The sequence below is a fragment of the Hydractinia symbiolongicarpus genome, chromosome 12 (assembly GCF_029227915.1).
Source record: "Hydractinia symbiolongicarpus strain clone_291-10 chromosome 12, HSymV2.1, whole genome shotgun sequence".
NCBI classification, from domain to species: domain Eukaryota; kingdom Metazoa; phylum Cnidaria; class Hydrozoa; order Anthoathecata; family Hydractiniidae; genus Hydractinia; species Hydractinia symbiolongicarpus.
The window spans coordinates 10,518,049-10,539,504 of record NC_079886.1 but is presented as its reverse complement, the minus strand read 5'-3'; the positions used below and the strand labels follow the sequence as shown (position 1 = coordinate 10,539,504).

Genomic DNA, 21,456 nt, shown 5'->3' with positions numbered 1-21,456 from the left:
TCTTTTTACTGTAAAAAGGAAAATTTTAGATTTTTCGTCACCCAAAGAAAATTGCGTCACTTTTGGCCATTATTAAAAAATTCTTGTTTATTAGAAGGCACTTGAAATAAATTTTCTTCTAGCGATAGATACAATTTGTCCGCGTACACTGGAGACGAGGATAGGTTATTCTTATTAATTATTCTTATGAATTACAAACACACTACACGTTTTAAAAGCAACGCTAATTTAGGGCCGAGCCTGGCTGTTTCTTAATGATGCAAGATATATGGCAAAATCGAAGTAATTGGATTGCACTGACGGTTTTGTGAAATATGATAACGAATACTCTTCTTTCTCATTGTTTATTTTTTGTTTCGCTCAGCTAAATATTCACTCAAGTGTTTCGACTTCCTTGTTTCTTTGTCCAGAATATTTAAGAGATTATAATCTTCGATGAAGGTGTTTTTTTTAAACACAAGATTTATAATGTCCATCAAGTCAATAAAATGTATGTCTGCTATGGTAATCTAAAGAAAAAAGTCATATTTTATAACCACATTTTGACCAGTTAGAGTTTTAAACCTCGATAATTTAACAACTTGAGGTAAACAAGACATCAATAGTAACACTCACATGAGATCCAACAAAAACTGGATTTCCATCGTTTTGTTTTAGTAAATATTCATAATACTTAAACGCTTCTTTGATTTTCGTTTCTAAGATTTTTAACTTTTCTTTTTTCTAAAACAAAATATTTCTTGCATCTCAAAATAATGGAAGAATAAATGAAACTTAGGTCTAGAAAAAGATCTTAGAATTATCAGATTTTAGTCCAAGGTGTGAAAAAAGACTTTGAATAAATAAGATTTCAAAAAATTGCAAGTCCAAAGAAAGAAACTAAAATTACATACTTGGTCATCCACTGGTGTGTAAAATTGAGCATCTATTAGCCCATCATACAGCTCCTTGTTTGTATCCAATATAGCATCTACATGCGCACGCTGTACGAGGTTGTCACCATAAAGATTAAAAAGGTTACCCAAGTATCTAACTATGGATGCCGATTGCACCAATTTGTCACCACGGGGTGTGGTCAACACTGGTAGATGTCCTGTTGGCGTCGCTGCAGCTAAAATATTGAAAATTATTCACAACTCGTGCGAGATTTGATATTCGCAGCCGCGGCGCTTCTCTAAACATCGATCGTTGATATAAGCATCGATCCCTGCGCAAATAAAAAAGCACCGGGGACGAGTGCGATTAATCAATTATAACTTCATGGTCTGAATATTTATTTTATTTATTTATTTGAAATTGTTTACCTAGGATAGCCTCTTTAGTTCCTATTGGTACTACTATCAACTAGGGTCCAGCAAAGGGGATCCTAACGCATTTATAGCTCCCATTTGTGAGCTACGAAAGTCGTGCAAGCACAGCATTCGCTCAACTAGAAAACCACCTAAGATATCAACCTTATTCTTATGCAGAACACTAAGCAGAAAAGATTGATTCACACTTTGGTAATCATTGGCATGACTTGACTTGGGCTTGAACTCAAGACCTCCCACACTGGAAGCGAACGCTCTACCTCTGAACATACATACACTTGTAAAAAAGGTACGAAGATGGCCTACAACTCCATAAAATGCCTAAACACAAGTCAACACCACTAGCTAAGAAAAAGCCGCATGACGTACTGTTATATTTTACTTCTGGAAACTCTGCAAAGGATATTCTATGATCTTCAAATTCCACTCCAGCATGTTTGAAAGTCATAATTATTGACTCTCCACGTCCATTGACATCAAAATAGAATAGTGAATGCTTTTTGTCACACATTTTATGTATAAGGATTGAAATTTTGTAACAATTACTTGTTTCTTATTCGCTAATGCAAATATAATTTTTTGCTGTCGTCTGGTTTGATTAAATAAGAAGCTTCTATAATCGCCTGTTAAAAAGTTTAAGACTGTCCGTCAATGTTACATCATAACAATATATCTCACAAAACTTTTTTAACACATATATTAACTGTAATTGTGTTCCTGACTAATTACATTCTTTTCGTCCCTTGAGATAGACGCAATACTTTTAAATTGTCTGTTACTTTTGCAAAGTGGATTACATTCTTTAAATTTTTCTTTAACAAATTCTATAAAACATCGCCTATAAATTGTTCTGTAATTTACCAAACTTTACCGATAAAATAGTATTGACGTCAAAGGAAAGTTAATTAAGATTAGTGAAGCCATTACAATGCACTTAAAACTTTGAGGCCAAATAACTTGGAAACGAGGTGGTGACGTCAATGTTTTTTTACCGCGTGGGTAACTAGGGACAACCTCAACCTCGTCCCCAGGGCATCTTGTATCTTTTCTGACCCCGGGACGGCGATACGAACATGGCCCTGGAGGAGGCCTCGTCACGTGACCCTCCAATACACAGTATTTCTGTGTGTAATATTTAATGAGATTTGTCTCAATGTACCAAAGTTTTAATATAACCTTGCAGAGCTAAGCGAGATCGGCCTTTTACGTCACAGATGCGTGCGGCGAGTTTGTTTTGATTCCTCTCATCGCAACACACAAACTTCTCGCATATTGCCCTTGATTGTTTTGTGTAAATGTATAAATATACAATAATGTTATTTAGGCTGCTGTTTACTTGAAGAAATTCAAGCAATTTAGTTATGTGTATTTCACTGAATTGGTTGACTAGCAAGCACTGGGTTGCAAAACTTGTAGCTAGGGGAAACTTGGAAATTAGTAAATGATTTGCCCATCTGAACATAGCACTTCGTTGGTTCTCTAAGGTGCAGATATGGCTACATAATTTTCAAATGTTCGTATCATTCTAGGTGCCCGACTGAAAGTAGCTAGGCAGAAATTTAACCTCATATTAACATTTACATTTTTTATTCATTTTGGCTGAACTTTAGAATTCTCATTTACCGTGAGTTCATATCTGTGTCTGCATTACTGCTTTTATATGATGACAAAGATTTTGCTGTATTTAAACAATACTTAGCTGAAACTGAATTCAACTATGGTGGACTCACTGCTTGGAGTTATATTGGGTGAAAAAGGCTTCAGAAGAGTATTTACTTTAAAAGTATTTTTTTCTTTTACATTTGTGGCCTTAACATTTCCAAAAAGCCACCCATTACTGATAAATTCTGCTTTTTCTTTTCTTAATGACATGTTTTAAAACGCCTTGCAGCTTTTTTATTTTTTACTCAGCAAGCTCACATTTATTTTGTATATACACTTAATTTGCATCTAATTTATACAAAAACAAGGTTTTTTTCTGTTTAAAACATAAATAATTCAAAAATTTTATCAAAAGCATTATGCTGGTTTGAAAATCGAGAACGACAAGTCTGCGTGTGATCTGTTTTCTCGATTTAATGTATCACTGCCTTAATAGTTTAGAAAGAATTGATATACGACTTTACGAACAGCAAAGTATTGCTACCTTGAGAAAAAAATGTTTCGGGAATAATTTTTTGAGGAAATTATTTTGGGGATTTTGGACCAAAATTAGTTTCATAAATTCGCACTTTTTAGAGCTCATCAAAATTCTGCTGCTGTTCAAAAATCGATTTTTATTGATATATACATCTATTTATTGTTATCATTCTGCTTGGAAAATATTTAAAATGCCAAACTAGCTAACCGTGAAGATTAATTCAGTATTCTCATAAGAGCATCCTATCACAAAAAGATGTCAGCAAAGAGACATTCCTTGCAACTAAATTTTTTGTTTACTAGCATAATTTTAGGTTGAATCTTATCTGACATTTCTGAGGTTAGAATAGCTTTTAAAATTTTCTGAATCTGTATCTTGGTCAAAATTGATATGCTGTCAAAACGGCTTATCGGCGTCTTTGAAAAGGGCTAAATTCTGAAACTCAGAATGTATGATGATAATAGAACTATTTTTTGGCTCAATTTCATCAAACCAATCTAAAACCATATCATACCAAATCTCAAGTCAATATTTTTATTTTTACTGAAGTTATGGGACGCTTTATAAACTATATACTCGGTTTAGACTTTTTTTGTGATTTTTTATGTTCACTTCTTTGTAATTTGTATTAAAACTCTTGAGATAATATATCACAGTGGTGAGCTGTTAAATATCTACCACCATCTTCAATACATCCTGGATTTAACCATATGCCTAATTGAGCGCTCAATAAAATTTGATTGAGTTCGATTTTCTGAAATTTCTTCATAGCGTGTTAAAAAAGGCCTAGCAAGAATCAGTTTAAGAAAATCTTCCTACCTTTTTCTCTTCCTCAAAATGGCTTTTTAAATTTTTCATGCCTGGTGTAATTTTATATTTTATCAGATAGGTTTAAAGGTACTCCTTAACAAGTTTCAAGTCAATAACTTAATTTTTTTACTGAAGCTTTTGCAATTTGAATTTTCTTGAATTAGGCCGGATAAATGTGCATTCAATGATAAAATGGCTCCGATGGTTAACCTACTGGCTTTTTATATCTTTTATAGTAACCAAAGCATATAAGGTAATAAAACATGCCCACTAATAACAACCTGATATAATTTAAAACGTAATGTATATATATTTTGTAAAAAAAAAACATTTTCGATATTTTGTGCAAAATTATTTTGTCTATAAAGGACATGGGCGGCAATTTTAAGCAACGTCAGTCTTTGCAAAAAGCTGCAAATCAAACCTGGCCACTTGGAAACAAATTGAGTTTCTTTCTTTTGTTCTTACCTTGATAGTGTGTTAGGTATAGTGTGCTAGCTAACAACTTTTCTAGCTTTATTAAACATTCCCAGCTATTGAAATATTGTCATGTAAGCAGCATTACTTTATGATGTCTTATTTTATACTCTCATTGCTTGGTAATGCTTTTTATTAAATTTTTCACTTTAAAAAAAACTTGATACTGCTGATACACCTCCGCCATTTTAAAACGAACAGCTTCCTCCTGTTGGTCACAGACTCGCCGCCTCGCCAAAATGTTTTGTATGACGCAATAATTATTTGACATATCCGCGCCAATCAGGTTTCATATCGGACCAGCCTCCTCCAGGGCCATGTTCGTATCGCCGTCCCGGGGTCAGAAAAGATACAAGATGCCCTGGGGACGAGGTTGGGACAACCTGGGACCAATTTGGGTAAGTTTTCCAAACCTGGGTCCCCGAATCCGTTTCGGAATGGACGGTTTGATGACGTCATCAAAAATCCTTTAAACCTTGATATCTCTGCAGCCGTTTGTCAAAGATACATGATCATATATATTTTCTTGATCAGCATTTCAAGATATATACGATGAAGGCAACAGGTATACAAATTTCTAAAAAAATATATTTATTTTGTATTTGCACTGCTGACGTCAGCAAAAAAACTAAAACAACCTATTTTTCCATTGTCCTTCTGCCTAAGTGGATTACTCCACGGGATTTATCGACTAGTCTATATAATAATACGCCAGTTCCGTGTGTCTGTCTGTCACTTTTGCAAAGTGGATTACATTCTTCAAAATTTTCTTTAACAAATTCTGTAAAACATCGCCTATAAAATTGTTCTGTAATTTACCAAACTTTACCGATAAAATAGTATTGACGTCAAAGGAAAGTTAATTAAGATTAGTGAAGCCATTACAATGCACTTAAAACTTTGAGGCCAATTAACTTGGAAACGAGGTGGTGACGTCAATTTTTTTCACCGCGTGGGTAACTAGGGACAACCTGGGACCAATTTGGGTAAGTTTTCCAAACCTGGGTCCCCAAATCCGTTTCGGAATGGACGGTTTGATGACGTCATCAAAAAACCTTTAAACCTTGATATCTCTGCAACTGTTTGTCAAAGATGCATGATCATATACATTTCTTAATCAGCATTTCAAGATCTATACGATGAAGGCAACAGGTATACAAATTTCTAAAAAAATATATTTATTTTGTATTTGCACTGCTGACGTCAGCAAAAAAACTAAAACAACCTATTTTTCCATTGTCCTTCTGCCTAAGGGGATTACTCCACGGGATTTATCGACTAGTTTTAAAATAAAGAAATAATATAATCAACACTTACAAAATTCAATAATTCACTAACTATGCAAACATTGCTTGAGGAAGTACACAGGACCAAATTAAAACCAAATTTGAGCAAACAAAAACAAGAAAATGCGGATAATTTACCACCAGGATCAAGGCACTCATTTAAGTAGTAGCAGTCTACTACTTCTACTACTACTACTACTAAATGTCAAACTTTTTTTTAATGCTGACATTGAAGAAAAAAGGTGCTGGGTAAGCGTTTGCAGCCTTTAGGCACTGCCATGTACTTAGAGGCTATCGGTTGATGACTTGTAACTGGCGATTTGTGCTCCAATCTTATTCCGTAAAAGAGTGGGTTAGTAGTAGTAAGGAGTAAATATAACCAGTTTTTATTCCTCCTACACCTTTTAATCACAAAAACCCCGCTTTCACCATTTCCTCCACCACCTCATCCCAAAAAACAAGTAAAAAACAAAATCATATGACGTCATCAACGCATACGTGAAATCATAATAATACAGAATATAAATGCCAATAACCAACACAAAATATTATTAAATGATATAAACAACATATGACGGCGTAAACTAAATCATACAGAATATGAGTAAGGGAAATTCCAAAAATATTCAATCCTTGACCAAACAGAATTTTCTGGTTAAAAAGAAAATCTGTATATAATATAGCAATGAGTTGGTTCAAAAATGCAATCAGTAAAATATATAACACCGCGTCGGTACCAGTAGCGGCAACTCGTTAAGCTCTCACTAAGCAACTAAGGAGCGTTCGGGATACCGTTAGTTACTATTATAACAGGGTCAGGGATCAATTTTCAGGAGCACCAACTCTCCATGATGAGGTTCAACGGGTCACCATTGAAGATGAAAAGCAAGGAATCGAGGACCTCAAACGCATGTTCGGGAAAAAATCAAAGCAGGCCACGAACCCAGAGGTAATCGAGGATATTCAGAATATTTTTAACGATGACGCGGAAATGTTTGAAGAAGGAAACCGCATTAAAACATGGCGATTTAATAATAACCTTAACCAACCATTGACGGAGGCCATCATGCGAAAAATCACACCACACGTAGACATGCGAGTGAAGGTAATATACTCCTTTGGCTGCGAAATTTACCGAGGCGGTGGAGACGTTGCAAATTATCACAGAGCTCAAGGTTACTCTCAAGCATGGCTGACATGGAGGCCTTTCTGGATGAATGCGAAAATAAGCGCCTTGATCTGGAGGATGCAGAATTTTGGGTCAAAGCCTATTTACTACCAGACAGAGCTATCGAGACACCAAGAGCATATGAGGGCAAGGTAGTATTTAGACACGTGCAGATCAAAATAATTTCTACAAGGGAGCCACTACTTGGATGTGGACCAATACCAGATTGGCTCCGCGGAAAAAGGTGTATATATGCCATGGATGGTGAAGATGTCAGAACAGACAACCTGTGCTTTTGGTGATGCCTCGCTGTAAAGGAGAGGGCCGATGTAAAAAGGGGGACAGAGTTCCTCACAAAGTCAGCCCTCAAATTAGCTCGTGAGTACTACGAGGACCCCAAATTAAAGAGGGAAGAGGTACGTGCTACAAGGCTCGTGGACTTAGAGGGCATCGCTAAAAAATTCAAAATTGATATCAGAGTCTTCGAACCGAAGACAAACTACGACAAGGCTCCATGGCGTCTCGTCTATGGCCAAAATCAATACAAAAAGGGGTTGGACACGATCAATATTGGTATGCTACATGGTCATTGTTTCTATATGAAGAAGATGGATGTATTGACGCAGCATTGGGAATGCGAGGTTTGCACGCAAAGATTTACCAGATCGGAGAACCTCACACGACACCTCACAAGACCAAGATCATTTGCAGAGGTGAGAGGATCGAGCGCATGCCGAGCAGCTCCGAGAGGGTATTCTATCCCGATAACGGTTTCAGTTACGCAGCATGCCAATGGATTGAGGCCATGTCAGAGTAAAAAGGTAGGCATATACATCATGTGCTTTGCGGACATGGAGGAGAGCGTGTGATATGCGACGGTAGTAAGGCTGTATACAAGATCGACGGTTATGATCCTCAGACAAAAACAGTATACGAATATCACGGCTGCAAATGGCATGGATGCCCATGTCAGCCTAATAGAACCAACGTGGATAAAAATAATTTTAATTTCACCAAAATCAAAGAGGATCACATCCAAAAGCTAGGGTACAATCTTGTCACTGCATGGGAGTGTGAAAACCCTCCAAAGGCTAGGAGGTTATTCAAGAAAGAATTTCGACCATATCCCCACTTCATTGTTTTGGATTTCGAGGCTCTTCTGGCACCATTGAACCAGCAGCAAACATCTGATTTAACATATATCTCCAAGCATATCCCAGTAAGTGTTGCCACCCACGTTTTGCTCCAAGAACATCCTACATTCATCATGAATGAAAACCCCAGGGTATTGGTGCGGAAATTCGTTGAGCAATTGGAACAGAGACAAATGAGGATTGTGGAAGAAGTCAAAAAGATGTACCCCAAGTCAGATGATTTTGATATGCTCCCCGAACAAACCCAAAATGCTTGGCACGAATGGATAAATCAAGTGACGGTGATCGGTTTCAACAGTGGTAAATTGATATCAACATGATAAAGCGGTATTTTATCGAACGGCTTGCGGGTGAGGCTAATATCAAGGTCTCTAAGAAGGATAATGAATACATGTTTCTCACTAACTTGATGTTCAAATTCATAGATATAAAAAAATTTCTAGCTCCAGGCTTGAGCTATGAAAAATGGTGCAAATCACTCGATTGCAATCTAAAAAAATTAGAATTCCCATACGAGTGGTCAACGGAGTATGAAAAATTGAACCATATCAGTCCAGTAAATCATGAGGTTTTTTATAGCACACTTTGGTAAAAACACACTATCAATTGAAGATTACGATACGTTCAGGGATGAGTTCTTTAAAAAGGAATGCGTCACGATGCTTGGTTGGTTGGGTGAATACAATATGGCCGATGTAATGCCATTTGTCGAGGCCGTCGACAAGACCCGCAATACATACTACGAGGATGACATTGACATTTTGAAAGATGCAGTGAGCATCCCGGGTGTGTCGATGCGCTACGTTCTAAACAAATCATTGCGAGTGAGCCCTGATATACAGCTTTACGTACCGGGTGATCCGTGTAAGCATAAATGTGAGGCTCGTTGTACCAAGGCCTTATACAAAGCATGCAAGCAGGTTCAAAAAGATTGTACAATATGTACGAAAAACGAAGCTTATGAGCTCCTACAAACGGGGATGGTAGGTGGTCCCGCGATAGTATTTTGTAGGTACCATGAAAGTAATGTGACGGGTATAAGATCGCATATTTATATCGAACCGGAAAATTGTAGGACCATCCTGGGATATGATGCCAATAAGCTCTACCCAAGCACACTACTGCAACATTTCCCTTGTGGTAAGGAAAAGCTATTAAAAAGAACAGACCCTGCTGGAGGATTAGATGTTCTGGTGCAGAGCCTTCTAGATGGATCAATATTTGGTTTTTGCCAGGTTGATATTAAAGTCCCTACTGAGTTGTACGAACAATTCAGTGAAATGTCCCCGTTATTTGTAGTCAGGGAAATACTTGACAATAAAATCCCTCAGCATATGCACGATTATTTAAACAAGACAGGGTGGAAACGTATTCCAGGCACTAAAAAGCTGTTGGGAGTGATGAAAGCTGAGAAGATCCTACTATGTACTGACCTGCTTATAGGATACCTTGAGCATGGATTAAAAATTACGGCTTGTTATCAAATACTCAAGTACTCAAGGAGTAAACCATTCGCATGGTTCCCGGAGGAAATCGCGGATGCGCGGCGCCAAGCAGATAAAGACCCTGATAAGCGCATCGCTGGTGATACTGCAAAATTGAAAGGTAACAGCTTCTACGGAAAAATGATCGAGGATAGGAAGAGGCATGCTAATACCACATTTACGGAGGATGAGAAGGCAATAGATGCTGCAATGAGGAGCCCTTACTTGGAGGATTTGGAAGAAATCGGACATGCGTATGAATTAAGGAGGAGTAAACAGGGGGTTTAGATAAATAGGGCATATCAATGTGGAATCCTTGTGTATCAATTGGCAAAAATGCGGATGCTTAAATTTTATTATGATTTTCTCGACAAGTACGTAGATTGACAAAATTTTGAATATATTTACATGGACACCGATAGTGCGTATTTTGCAATATCTGGAAATAACCTACTTGATGTTGTTCGCTCTGAACTACTCGAGCAGTACGATGAGGATGTTGCTCATTGGCTAGTCACTGATAAATATTCAAGTAGAACCGGAAGGTTATTTAAAGAAGAATTCATCGGTTCGAGAATAATTGCCTTAACAGCCAAGTGTTATTTCGTCGAAGGTAAAGATGGCACTAAGTTCTCGTGTAAAGGCATGTCGAAAAGGCAAAATGAATTGACATGGTGTAAGTATATGGGAGTACTTAGGGGAGAGCTGGACACTGCTAAAAATGTAGGCTTTCGGTTATATAACCAGGGGATTGTGACATACTAGCAAAACAAGCTGGGGCTATCGGCGTTTTACGATAAGAGGGTAGTGCTCGAGGATAGTATACATACAAAGCCTTTAGAGTACGTCGCGTGGGTGCGATATTGCTACATTTAAATCCCACATAGGGCCGCAGTTCACGGATGGTATGAAATTGGGGAATAAGGGGAAGTGGCGATTCAAACATATTACCCCCATTAAATATAAAGAAAATGGTGTTACACCCAATAGGGAATTGCAACTTTCTAGGCTCATTACACAAATATACAGCCCATGTGGGCAATAGAAAACCAAAAGAAAGGCTATCGATTTATAACCAAGTAATTTAGTGATTTATCCAAAGGTGTTGTGAGGCACCACCTTTATATACAGAACTGCAAATAAATGGAGGCATTGCTATTGATTGGTATACTCCTCCCTTATATATTGATACTTGCTTGTTTCTATCGGTACCGCCGTTTAATAAATAGGATAACTGAGCTCGCTGATATTTTTGATATAGAAGCCGTTACGAAAAAACCTGATAAACGCCAGGCTTTGAAGGATGCGATACGTCAAGGTAAAGCACATTTATTACCAAAAAAATGTAGTGAGAGTTTTATTGATAAGTGCACGGAGGATGTAATTGAAAAAATTCATACCGATTTCATTCAACATGAATTGCTGGAAAAAGGGAGAAAACTGCAAAGGCTTTGTCAACTCATGCCATTAGTATGTATACGAAAGTCATAGGCAATATTGTATCCATCGATAACCCATAAGGACTACGGAAGGATATTGAGGATGATCCAATAATACGTGATAGTATGGCTGATTTGGGTATACTGGTATATTCGGTGTTTGGCAAATTTTTAGCGCCCGTACTCGTTGCCGCGCATACGATTAATCACACGAAGCTCTCACAGTCCCCTGATGAGAGGGAAGAAATAGAGAAGGAAAAGAATGTTTAATGAATTGAAAACTAGGCTCGTTGAGAGTATTGTTATTCCACCTTTATCCCTTGGAGATATAGTAGGGTATTGTAGTACTAGGCTGCAGCAAATGTATATAGACACGTCTTCCCAAATACTGGGTATTGGATTAATATGTTTGAATGTGTATTTGGGGAATGTTTATATTGAAAGCGACGGCGAGTGTATAGCCAGCGTGTATTTTACATTGAGACATATAATTCCCAGACTTAGTCAAATCGTATCGCGCACGTCAAATTCTAATTTGGAAATTATATCATTCGATAATTCGGAATATAAAATAGCGATTCGGTTTGATGGTGACGATGAGTGCGTGATTACGTTATGTCAGTACGTGGATTGGAACGGCAGTCAGCTACTGTCCTCCAGATTTGTATGTATTGCGGCGGGGAAGTGATTTTATAAGCCCTGTGGCTTATAAAGAAATGAGTGAGGAACAACCAAAAGAAGAAAGGGTAATAACAAAACCAGTGAAGCATCCGGGTAGAGTGGCCCAAGGTCACAAGCTGGCCGCACTGATGAGGAAGAGGAAGGAAGATATGAAACAACAACAGGGTGTTGTTGTTACTCCAGTCCAAAACCTCTTCTGGGGTGAGTCAGGCAGTGGATATATATGGCGCGGGGGGTATTATTACCCTCGCCTGTATTGGAGGTGCCATATATTTTTTCCGTAGTGGGACCCGCCGGTACCCAGCAGCCTGCTGCAGTGGCTCAGCAAAAATCTCAAACACAGCCAGATATTTTTCGTATGAAATAGTATAATATAAATGAGCAGCAAAGAATATCAGAAGGAAGTTGTTGATAGTCTATGGGAGTCCATGAGATTAGTATCATATACCATCGTAATAGCATTAAGTGCCAAAAGTGCTGGGTGTTTCTAGGCCAGGTGCGAAGATGGACATGGAAGATGGTATAAAACTAGCTGGATATATGACGGGGGCGATCCTATTCGATGATTATGCGATAAAGCAGGGTTGGTACAAGCGTTCGATGATGCCACCAAAATAAAATTTTTAAAGGTTTTGTTGTATACCCATGGGTATACAACAAACATGATAGTTATAGAACCCCATACAGCTATATTTACAGGCCCCACAAGCTATGGAAAAACTAAGCGTGTGCTCGACCTTCTCGAGAATGAGTACAGGGGCCACTTTCATAATATCGTGATCCTATGCCCAACAATTCGATGGAACACGGCGTACTTGGGGAGATCCTCGCTTTGGAAGGATGACTATGTTTTTTTGATAGAGCCCCAGGATCAACTATTTGAATGGATTGAACGATTATCAAATGTCCTTGCCGGTGAGGGCACACTCTTTATAGTTGATGACATGATCGCGGATGAATCCATGGATAAAAGGCGTCAGAGCCTGCTCGAATTTGCCATTAGCGGGAAGCACAGGAAGCATTCGTTATGGCTGTTGACTCAGAGTTATACGGGAATCCCCAAAAACCTGAGAAGGCAGAAGAAACAGTTGCTCATGGGGTACCCGCATGAAAGGAGTGACATGAAATTGGTGGATGAAGAGATAAACATAACTAACGACTGGGAAGCGATCAAGAATCAGTTGAAAAAATCCAAACATGCCTGTTTGTATATTAGGCTGGACCATTCCAGAGCCTGGAGTATATTAGAATAAATAAATATGTCATACATACATCAATTAGAAAAGCAACTGGATGCCTGCCACCAAGAAATGGATAGGATACTTCATTAGGAGCGGAGCCTAGAGGCCATCCAGGAGGAGCTTCGTGATGTTCTGGAGAGAGAAAGAATCCATAGGAACACCATGTATTTTTTCTGATTTATGTCTGTCCTAATGATCACCCTGGTTGGGGTAATGTAAATCAAATAAAATGTCACTTACCTTATTTAACATATTGCCTACCAATGAGATATTGGTAAACAATCAGGGCCAACCAATGTTTAAACGTGCTGATCTGGGAAGATTTCTGGGTATTGTTGATATAAAGGCGACATACAGAGACGTAAAAACCACACCTCGTCATGAGATAACAGTGGGTGCGTTAGACGCACCGTCCAAGGAAGTAACCGGAGACGATGCTTTCGTGACCCTGGATAGTGCATTAGAGATTGTATATAGATCTCGAAAACCAAGGGCTATTGAGGTCATGAAATGGCTAACTAAAAGAGGTGTGGAAAAATTACAAAATGAAATCGAAGAACATCGTCAAGCCCTGGCAATGCTCACCGATGACCTGAAGGAGCGAGAACACCAGCTCGATCTAAGGACATTAGAAATTGTAGGACTCCGTCAGAGATATGTACCACATGCCTATGATGTGGGCAAGGATAATGTAATTATGATTTTTTGAAAACATACTAACCCCGAGAATGATAAATACCACTATCTTCCTTATTATTGCGCCCGTGTTTAAAGACGTGGTATTTAAAAGAAAAGGAGATGGCTCAGGCTTCAATTTACTGAGTCTGAAGAGATCGTTGTTATTGACAACGCAAATGGTATGCATGTTTTTAATTGATTTGAAGAGGAAGGACATATGCAGCGCTATATGTGCCACTTTCGGCTTATTGACCTTACCCGAGAGGACTTATACGACCTGGGTGATCCAGCATTAGAAGATTAGAGACGCGTGGTTTTGTGTGTTAATATTAACACACAAAAAGCGAGAAATTTACCATTGTTTTACATGCTCGGGAGGTACCTCTACATCCTCGGGTATAAGCATGAGCTCCTCTGACACGAAACTACGCGAGGGCCCATCTACCAAATAGTATAATAACCTCGTACCAGTTACGATACGGTCGAGTCTGTACGTCTTTTTGCTCCAAAAGGCATCCGTTGCGCGACTTCGAGCATCACCGTGTCCTTCTCCCGGCTCCATTGTCGGGTAGAGGCTTTTCCTCAGGATATTCCTCGCTTTTCGCAAGCGGTACTTCATCGAGTTTAATGGCCTTTGAAGGTTTTATATCTATCATAGCCGTCTTACTATTGTTCATGCTTTTCACGATATTGTACAAGTGCTTGACCCATGTGGTACTAGTTTCATCAGATGCAAGCTTCTGAGCATCTTGGTGTTTAAAGAGTCTCTCGGCAAGTACCTTGTTGTAGCTTTCAACAAAAGCCGTGAAAGTATGGTGATACTTAGTAGTAGCACGCTTGATCTCAACACCTTTGCTTTCCAACAACTTTGTCACGTCCGATTTAAACTCACTACCATTATCACATTGGAAGATACTCGGATATCGGAGAGGTTCGGCTTTGTAAATATCGCGGAGCATGTCGGCAACTTTACTACCCTTTTTCGTTCTCAGGGGTCTTGCCACCTTATACCTCGAGGCGACGTCAATACCTGTCAAAATATATTTGTACGTATTGCCATAAACGTTATCATGGGGCATGTACAAGAGATCGAATTGATGCATTTCGTTCGGCTTTGTAATGGTGAAATGAGGATAATTGATCTTTTTCGGACCTCGAATATGCCTGAGCCACAGGATTTGACGAGATAGCCAATGTATGACTTTCTTTTTGGAAAGACCAGATTTTTCAGCGAGTAATTTGATGGCTTTTCGTCCAATCCAGAGATGTTCTGGTTGGTAATATATATGACTTAGCTTTTCAGCTTCATCGGTTGTAACAATATGCTTCATGTTTATTATACATATCAAAAACGTTAATCATTACATGTATTTGTAAACAGCAAAACCCAAAAGTGTCAATGAACCGAGAATAAATGTGAGCTCACTGTCTTGTTGTCTTTTGCTCGGTGTGTAAAAATCGGATAATTTTGGAGCTTTTTCAACTGTTGCGATGAAATAATTTTTCATACCTTCGTCCAATTCCTTCAGGCTCTGCCCTGCAGCATGCTGTTCCTCACGCCTCCTGTTGTATTCATCAATTTTTGCTTTACGATCCTTTACCCATTGGGCTTGGGCAGCTTGAAGCTTTTCAACTGCTAAATCATGACGTTTTCTTTCTTCCTCGCCGTGCCCACTGAGTTTGCTGAACAAAAAATTTGACCCACTGAAAGCCAGAGCATTGATCAATGCTCCTCCAGCAAGATCTGCTATAGTTTCCATTTATTTTGTAGACCCAAGGCCTACAAAAGCAAATTTTGATCTCTTAATATTGTACACTGTGGAACCTGCCATCCAGGATGTTTAATTGCGCGTCTTGGATAAGGAAGACGTAGCACCTAATATCTCCATTGCCATCCGCTTTTTTGTCATGTGCAGGGTTATACCGTCCAATAACCTTTGCAGAGGCCGCCCACTACCATGTAGGCCCCGATCAGGTGTTGCCCTAAAATCAATGAATAGCGCATAGCGCTCGGTGAAAAATTGACCTATGGTCACTACACTATCACCCAAATAATTCAACGATATGCTGCAAATAATCTCGAGGGAGCATAGCATGTGAATACAGCTCATTGGGCTCACCTTCAACCGTAATAGAGATCTTCTCGATCTTGGGGTTATAAAATCGCTCATTGACACCCGCATAAGCCCTGGATACTCCAGGATCGACGAATAATAGTAATATACCCACCAAGGATTTAGCAGGTTGATCGACTTGGAGATTATAGAATGTATCACTTTTCTTCATAGTCACAACCTTCGACCTTAGTATTCTTTCGTATGGTAGGACGAGGCGGCTGTATCGCGACATCATAGCGCTTGCCAAATCCTCATTTACTAATTTTTCAAACTCGAGCGAAATGTTAGAGATTTTTTAAGAAGAATCTGCAGCCTTGGCTGCGGTTGAGCCCGCGGCTGGTGTACCGGCATCCTTGATGACCCGATCATATGGTGCAAAATGCAAGACAAATGTCAATCTATCGTGGAGTCCATGTTGATATAAAGGGAGATCCCTCGTCAACTCAAACATTTTCCCGAGGGGGATACAAAAGGTACTTCCATAGGCTGCCGCTATTGCTTTTTCCTCGTCGGTTCCAACATGGTCAGACGCTTTTACCTGTAGGGCTCTGATGGTCCCATCGTTAGGGTTGAGTCCCTCAAGGATCAGGTTGTTCTCCCAATTGAATTTGGAAATCCATAGATCACGGTAGACACTGAATATGTGGAGCAGATCATGGCAAATGATGACACTATCGAGATGGAGCCACTGCTCGGGAAAGTACTCGACGATACAGAGAGCTTGATGGAAGATACTTCGTTTGGAGGAGGCGAGATATTCACGGATCGCGAGAGAAAGGGACTCGACCAAGGGATTCGAACGATCCGTGGTCAGCTGAGGATGTTGGAAAGCAAGATACTCGTGAGAGATAGTCGGATTGACAAAGTACAAAAAAAGGTGGAGAGGCTTGAGAGAAAGAAGAAGACGCTTGGCATAACCAAGGAACAGATAAAGATTGAGGATGGGAATATAGCCTTGGCTAGGGAAGAGTTAAAGAAACTGCGTGATGAGAAGAAAGCCCTACGAGAGCGACACGGCGGATTTTCCTCCGAGATTCAGAACCAGCTGAAGATTATCAAGGAGACTCTGATGAAGATCGCTGGGGATGATAAAACCTTGGTCGAAAAGCTCAAGACCTTGTTCAAGGAACAAGGCTTGATTATCGCGAGCGTTATTTCTGCTGTTGGTCTACTGGTTTCCACCATCGTGCTCGCTGTCACTGGAGGAAGCACAAGCGCCGTAGGAAGTACAGGAGGAAGTGCCGATGACAAGGGGTTTGTGCTGAAACAGCTTGAAAGACTCGGACGGTTCCTGAAGTACGTAGCAGGCAAAGCAGGTGCTGCGCTACCAGGGATCATTGGCAACGTGGTGTCGTTCTTTTTCAGAGTTGCAGCGAGAGTTGTCGAATTCGCAGCAAAGCACTTGTATATGGCCTTGGCTGCCGCCGTGGGTATTGTTGTTGCGTATATAGGGAGGAGGAGTAAGGGTGGAAAGAGATCGTAGATTATTCTGGTAAACCACCTAACTTACCTGATGACAATGTTTCATCCATATATAGGTGATAATTAGCAATATCCTCACAGTGATAATGGTAGTCTTAGTTTCCTCGTGAGCTATTGCTGACGATGGAGCTGGTGGGGGATGCATCCTTGGTACCTTGGAGGGTTGACGTTGATGATGCTTCCTTGGTATGGGCTTGGCAACAGCATGCGGAGCGTTAATATTGGGATTGATACCAATCTTGAAATGGTCCTGACTGATCAGGATCCTGTTGTTAAATCCAGCCACATATCCGATCCTCAGTGACATATCGCTTGGGATCATGTACACGCCATGGGCAACACTATAGTCGACCTTGCTTCGTGCATATCTGAGTACGTTCTCAAATTCACTAATCTTTCTACCTGTATTTGTAGGTCTAATCACCAGCTGTTCAAAGGTCGCCAAGTAAGGCCGTTGGGCATCGATAGAACTACCTTGATTACCAATAATTCCTGATCGCGCATTGGCTTGGGACTCCAAAATCAAATACGCGTAGCATCGTACACTTTGCAATACCTTTTCAATGCCAATACGTGTAAGACCCTAACTATTTTCAATTATCCACCTACTCCATGAATTTTCATTAAAATATGAAGGCCCACTGCCAGGAAAATCTTTACGTTTGGCTTGCCATGAACTGAAAATACTCTCATTTTTCCATTCTTGCTTAATGCCAGATACTCCAAATTCACGTGTCAATGCGTGAAGCTTTTCATTGTTGAATGGGTTATTCAAGATATTGAAGCGGAAAGAGCCAGGCAACGATACCTCAAGCTCCTCTAGTATTTTTCGAATTTAAAAATAGACATGGAACCTATACACAGAGCGAACAAGGGGTAATGGAGACGTTAGATGTTGCATGCTGATACCACAAGCCGATGTTGCAGCGAATACAGAGAAATTCTACTGCGTAGACCAGAGGTTGAAAGGATGAGTCCTATATTCATCGACTGGAGGGTTAGCATGGAAAACATAGTCCACAAAAATATCGGGAAACCTTACTTTAAATGACGAGCCCTTCGCGTCTATTACTATATCTTGTACCTTGAGATCTTCACCTCTTAGCTGCTCCAAGTATTTCCCATGGTTAGGGGTATATTTTGCTTTTGAATTATATAAATATATGTTCATTGTTTCTTAAAGAAAGATGCGACAGTTATATATAACCGACATTTCGAACCCCACGATATTTGAGGACTACCTAGGGGAGGACACGAGGATCGCTCTAAAATCCATAAGTATCAGGCCTAGCTGGGTGAATCTCTTCACTAAGAGCGAGATCAACATCCATAAGACATCCCAAGGCGACCAGACCAGCATCTACAAGACTGACGTTCACCAGCGGCTGAGACTCGTATGCCCCTAGCTCGATCCGGATTATTCTCTTTTAAATGGTGAGAAATCCAATATACTAGCCGTGCTTCCAATCAAAGAGCTAAACGGTTGGGGAGATATGGTGACGTGGAGTTTCGACACTCCTGTATACCTCCCTCTTAAAGGTTCAACAGACAGGCTGGAGTTCATGCTCATTAACGAGTATCAAGATGATAAGAACCTTTTCGTTGGAATTACTATGCATCTGCTCATAATAAATGAGTGATATAGCAAAGCTATACCTGAGCTTACCACCGAGTGAATCTGATCAAGAAAATGAGGGGCATATTTATAGATTAAAGAAAATAGAGGAAATAGAACAGTTTCTGCGAAGCGAGGTCAAACAACGTAAAAAGCTGTCGAAAAAATTTGGAATGCATGCTACCTGGATCCATTATATGGATCATGGATAACTCGCCATAAGCGTGATCACGAGCGGTGTTGTTATTGGGAGTATGTTATCAGGAATTGGAGTTCCCCTAGCAGTGGCAATGGGCGGAATCGCTATAGCTGCTGGATTGGGACAGACTGCCTTAAAGCAAGGTGGGAAAAAGCTGAATTACAAACGCAAAAAGCATGATAGTATAAGATTTTTAGCGGAAACGAAGCTGAATAGTATTGTCGATTTGATTTCGAAAGTCACCGAGAATGGAGTGATTAGTGACTACGAATTTACACTTATTATGCAAGAGAAGCAAAAATATGTGCTGCTAAAGAAGCAGATTTGCCAACGCACTAAGAAAATCGTGGAGACGATCAATGAACAAGAAAGGCAGCAATTAGTCGCTCAGGGAAGACAGGAGGCCAGAGAAGAACTGTTAAAAAACTAGAGGCACCACCAGAATATTCATAATGTATTATTAATAACACATTATACAACGCCAAGTACCTTACCGGTACTGCCGTCAACCATAAAATCACCAGCATATATAATAGTTCGCTTTTGTTTTGCTTCCAAGCCTCTGATATATTCATCCAGGATTTTCATGGCCGCGATATCTGAGCATGGCTTGCAATAAGGACCAAGGGTTTGTGTTCCAATATCTTTATATTTTACCTTATGAATCGCTTCTATAATTTCACCCTTCTTCATAGTGGAGTAGCCACGAATACCCAGCTTTCTCGCTTCTCTTTTTAAATCGTTCATTGTTTATTTTGTATACAACATTGCATACAAAAATCTATCGAGTTTTTACTATACTACAACGAATGGTTCCTCTTCGTTATCTGAATCAATAAGATGCCTAGTTCTTGAATGTTCCACAGGTTTATACTTACATTCCTCGAGCATAACCTGCAAGTAGTGCTTTGATACCTGCTTATAAATGCTGGATAGTTTTATAATTATCGTACATTCATAAGCTTGCTTCAACGGTACTGGAGCATCATGAAAATCGGTAGTCACCTCCCCATCCCATTCCTTGACTTTGGTACTAACAAAGCGACCATTTTTAACTGGTGGAGCAGTGAAGTCATTGCCGTACAGTTTCTCTATCCTAGCCAAGATGCTCTGATATTTCTCCAGCCATTCAGGTGCTTGGTGCAAATTAAATGACATAGTAAGAGATGAACTCCCATCGTAGCGAGAGGCACCGGTGCTGTATAGACCTCCAGGTGTTCTGATTAGCAGGGCAGATATCTTATTGTCATTCTTATAGCCTATTACGAATCGTTCACATTTAAATCTATTGGTGGGGATTGCATCACTAAGCACGATGTTTTCGATCTTTACATCCTCGATGTTTAGTGCAGTTAGGTTGCTATAAAAATCCCTTGTTTTAATATTATAGCCGTAGAATTTGAACATATCTTTTATTATTATATCCAAGGCTTAAGGATTTTGACATGGACATGCCCCTCCATTATATATTATATACATCGTGTAATGATGCCAGCATAGCATTCTTCCCTTTATTATTAACCTCCTCCCACACTTACATTTATCGTAGTCATCCAAAGTAATCTCGCATTCGTCGCATTGCTCAATTGTCATACTTTATTTAATAATATTTGCGTCACTGCGTGCCTTTACCTATCCGGTACGTAATTAAACAGACCCGGATTGCACTGGATTACCCCTATACACATTTCCAAGGTCTTGAAATATTACGGAACATACACGAATACCATTGGATCCTTTTTAACCGCTGTATTGCACATATCACGGGTCTTGAAATAATCTGGTACATAATGGAGCATCCATGGGTTGAAATTCACGTTCCTATTACAGAGTTCCTGATAATGATTCATTATTTATTTTGGATATATTCAAGTACTTGAACTTACTGGGGTACTTAACGGTGAATTACCATTATTTAAATTTTATCCAACCCGCCATGTATTCCCGCATTTCACACACGTGTTAAATACCGAAGTTCCCTCATCGCATGACCTGACCTGCTTAATCACTGATGAAATATTTTGGCCACCACACCTGTAGCATGAGTATAGGGTTTGCTCTGATGGTTCCTGTACATACTCAGACATTGCCGGAGTGCAATAGCCACCCTCGTCCTCGCTTTGTCAAACACAGCATTTGAAAATTTATCAGCCATTCTGATGGGTTTTGGATATA

The 21,456-nt window shown here is 39.5% G+C and overlaps 2 protein-coding genes across 2 annotated transcripts; both read right to left on the bottom strand.

Annotated features, from left to right (window-relative positions):
• Positions 1–161: 161 nt before the first annotated feature.
• Positions 162–2,019, bottom strand: LOC130621825 (glutathione S-transferase 1-like). The gene is made up of 4 exons (XM_057437179.1): positions 1,680–2,019; positions 894–1,111; positions 616–723; positions 162–509 (listed from the first exon to the last, which is right to left on the bottom strand). The coding sequence occupies exons 1-4, from the start codon at positions 1,819–1,821 to the stop codon at positions 345–347; spliced, it is 633 nt and encodes a 210-aa protein (XP_057293162.1). The 5' UTR covers positions 1,822–2,019; the 3' UTR covers positions 162–344.
• A 12,385-nt stretch (positions 2,020–14,404) lies between these two features.
• Positions 14,405–15,199, bottom strand: LOC130621240 (uncharacterized). The gene has a single exon (XM_057436550.1). The coding sequence runs from the start codon at positions 15,197–15,199 to the stop codon at positions 14,405–14,407; it is 795 nt and encodes a 264-aa protein (XP_057292533.1).
• Positions 15,200–21,456: the final 6,257 nt, after the last annotated feature.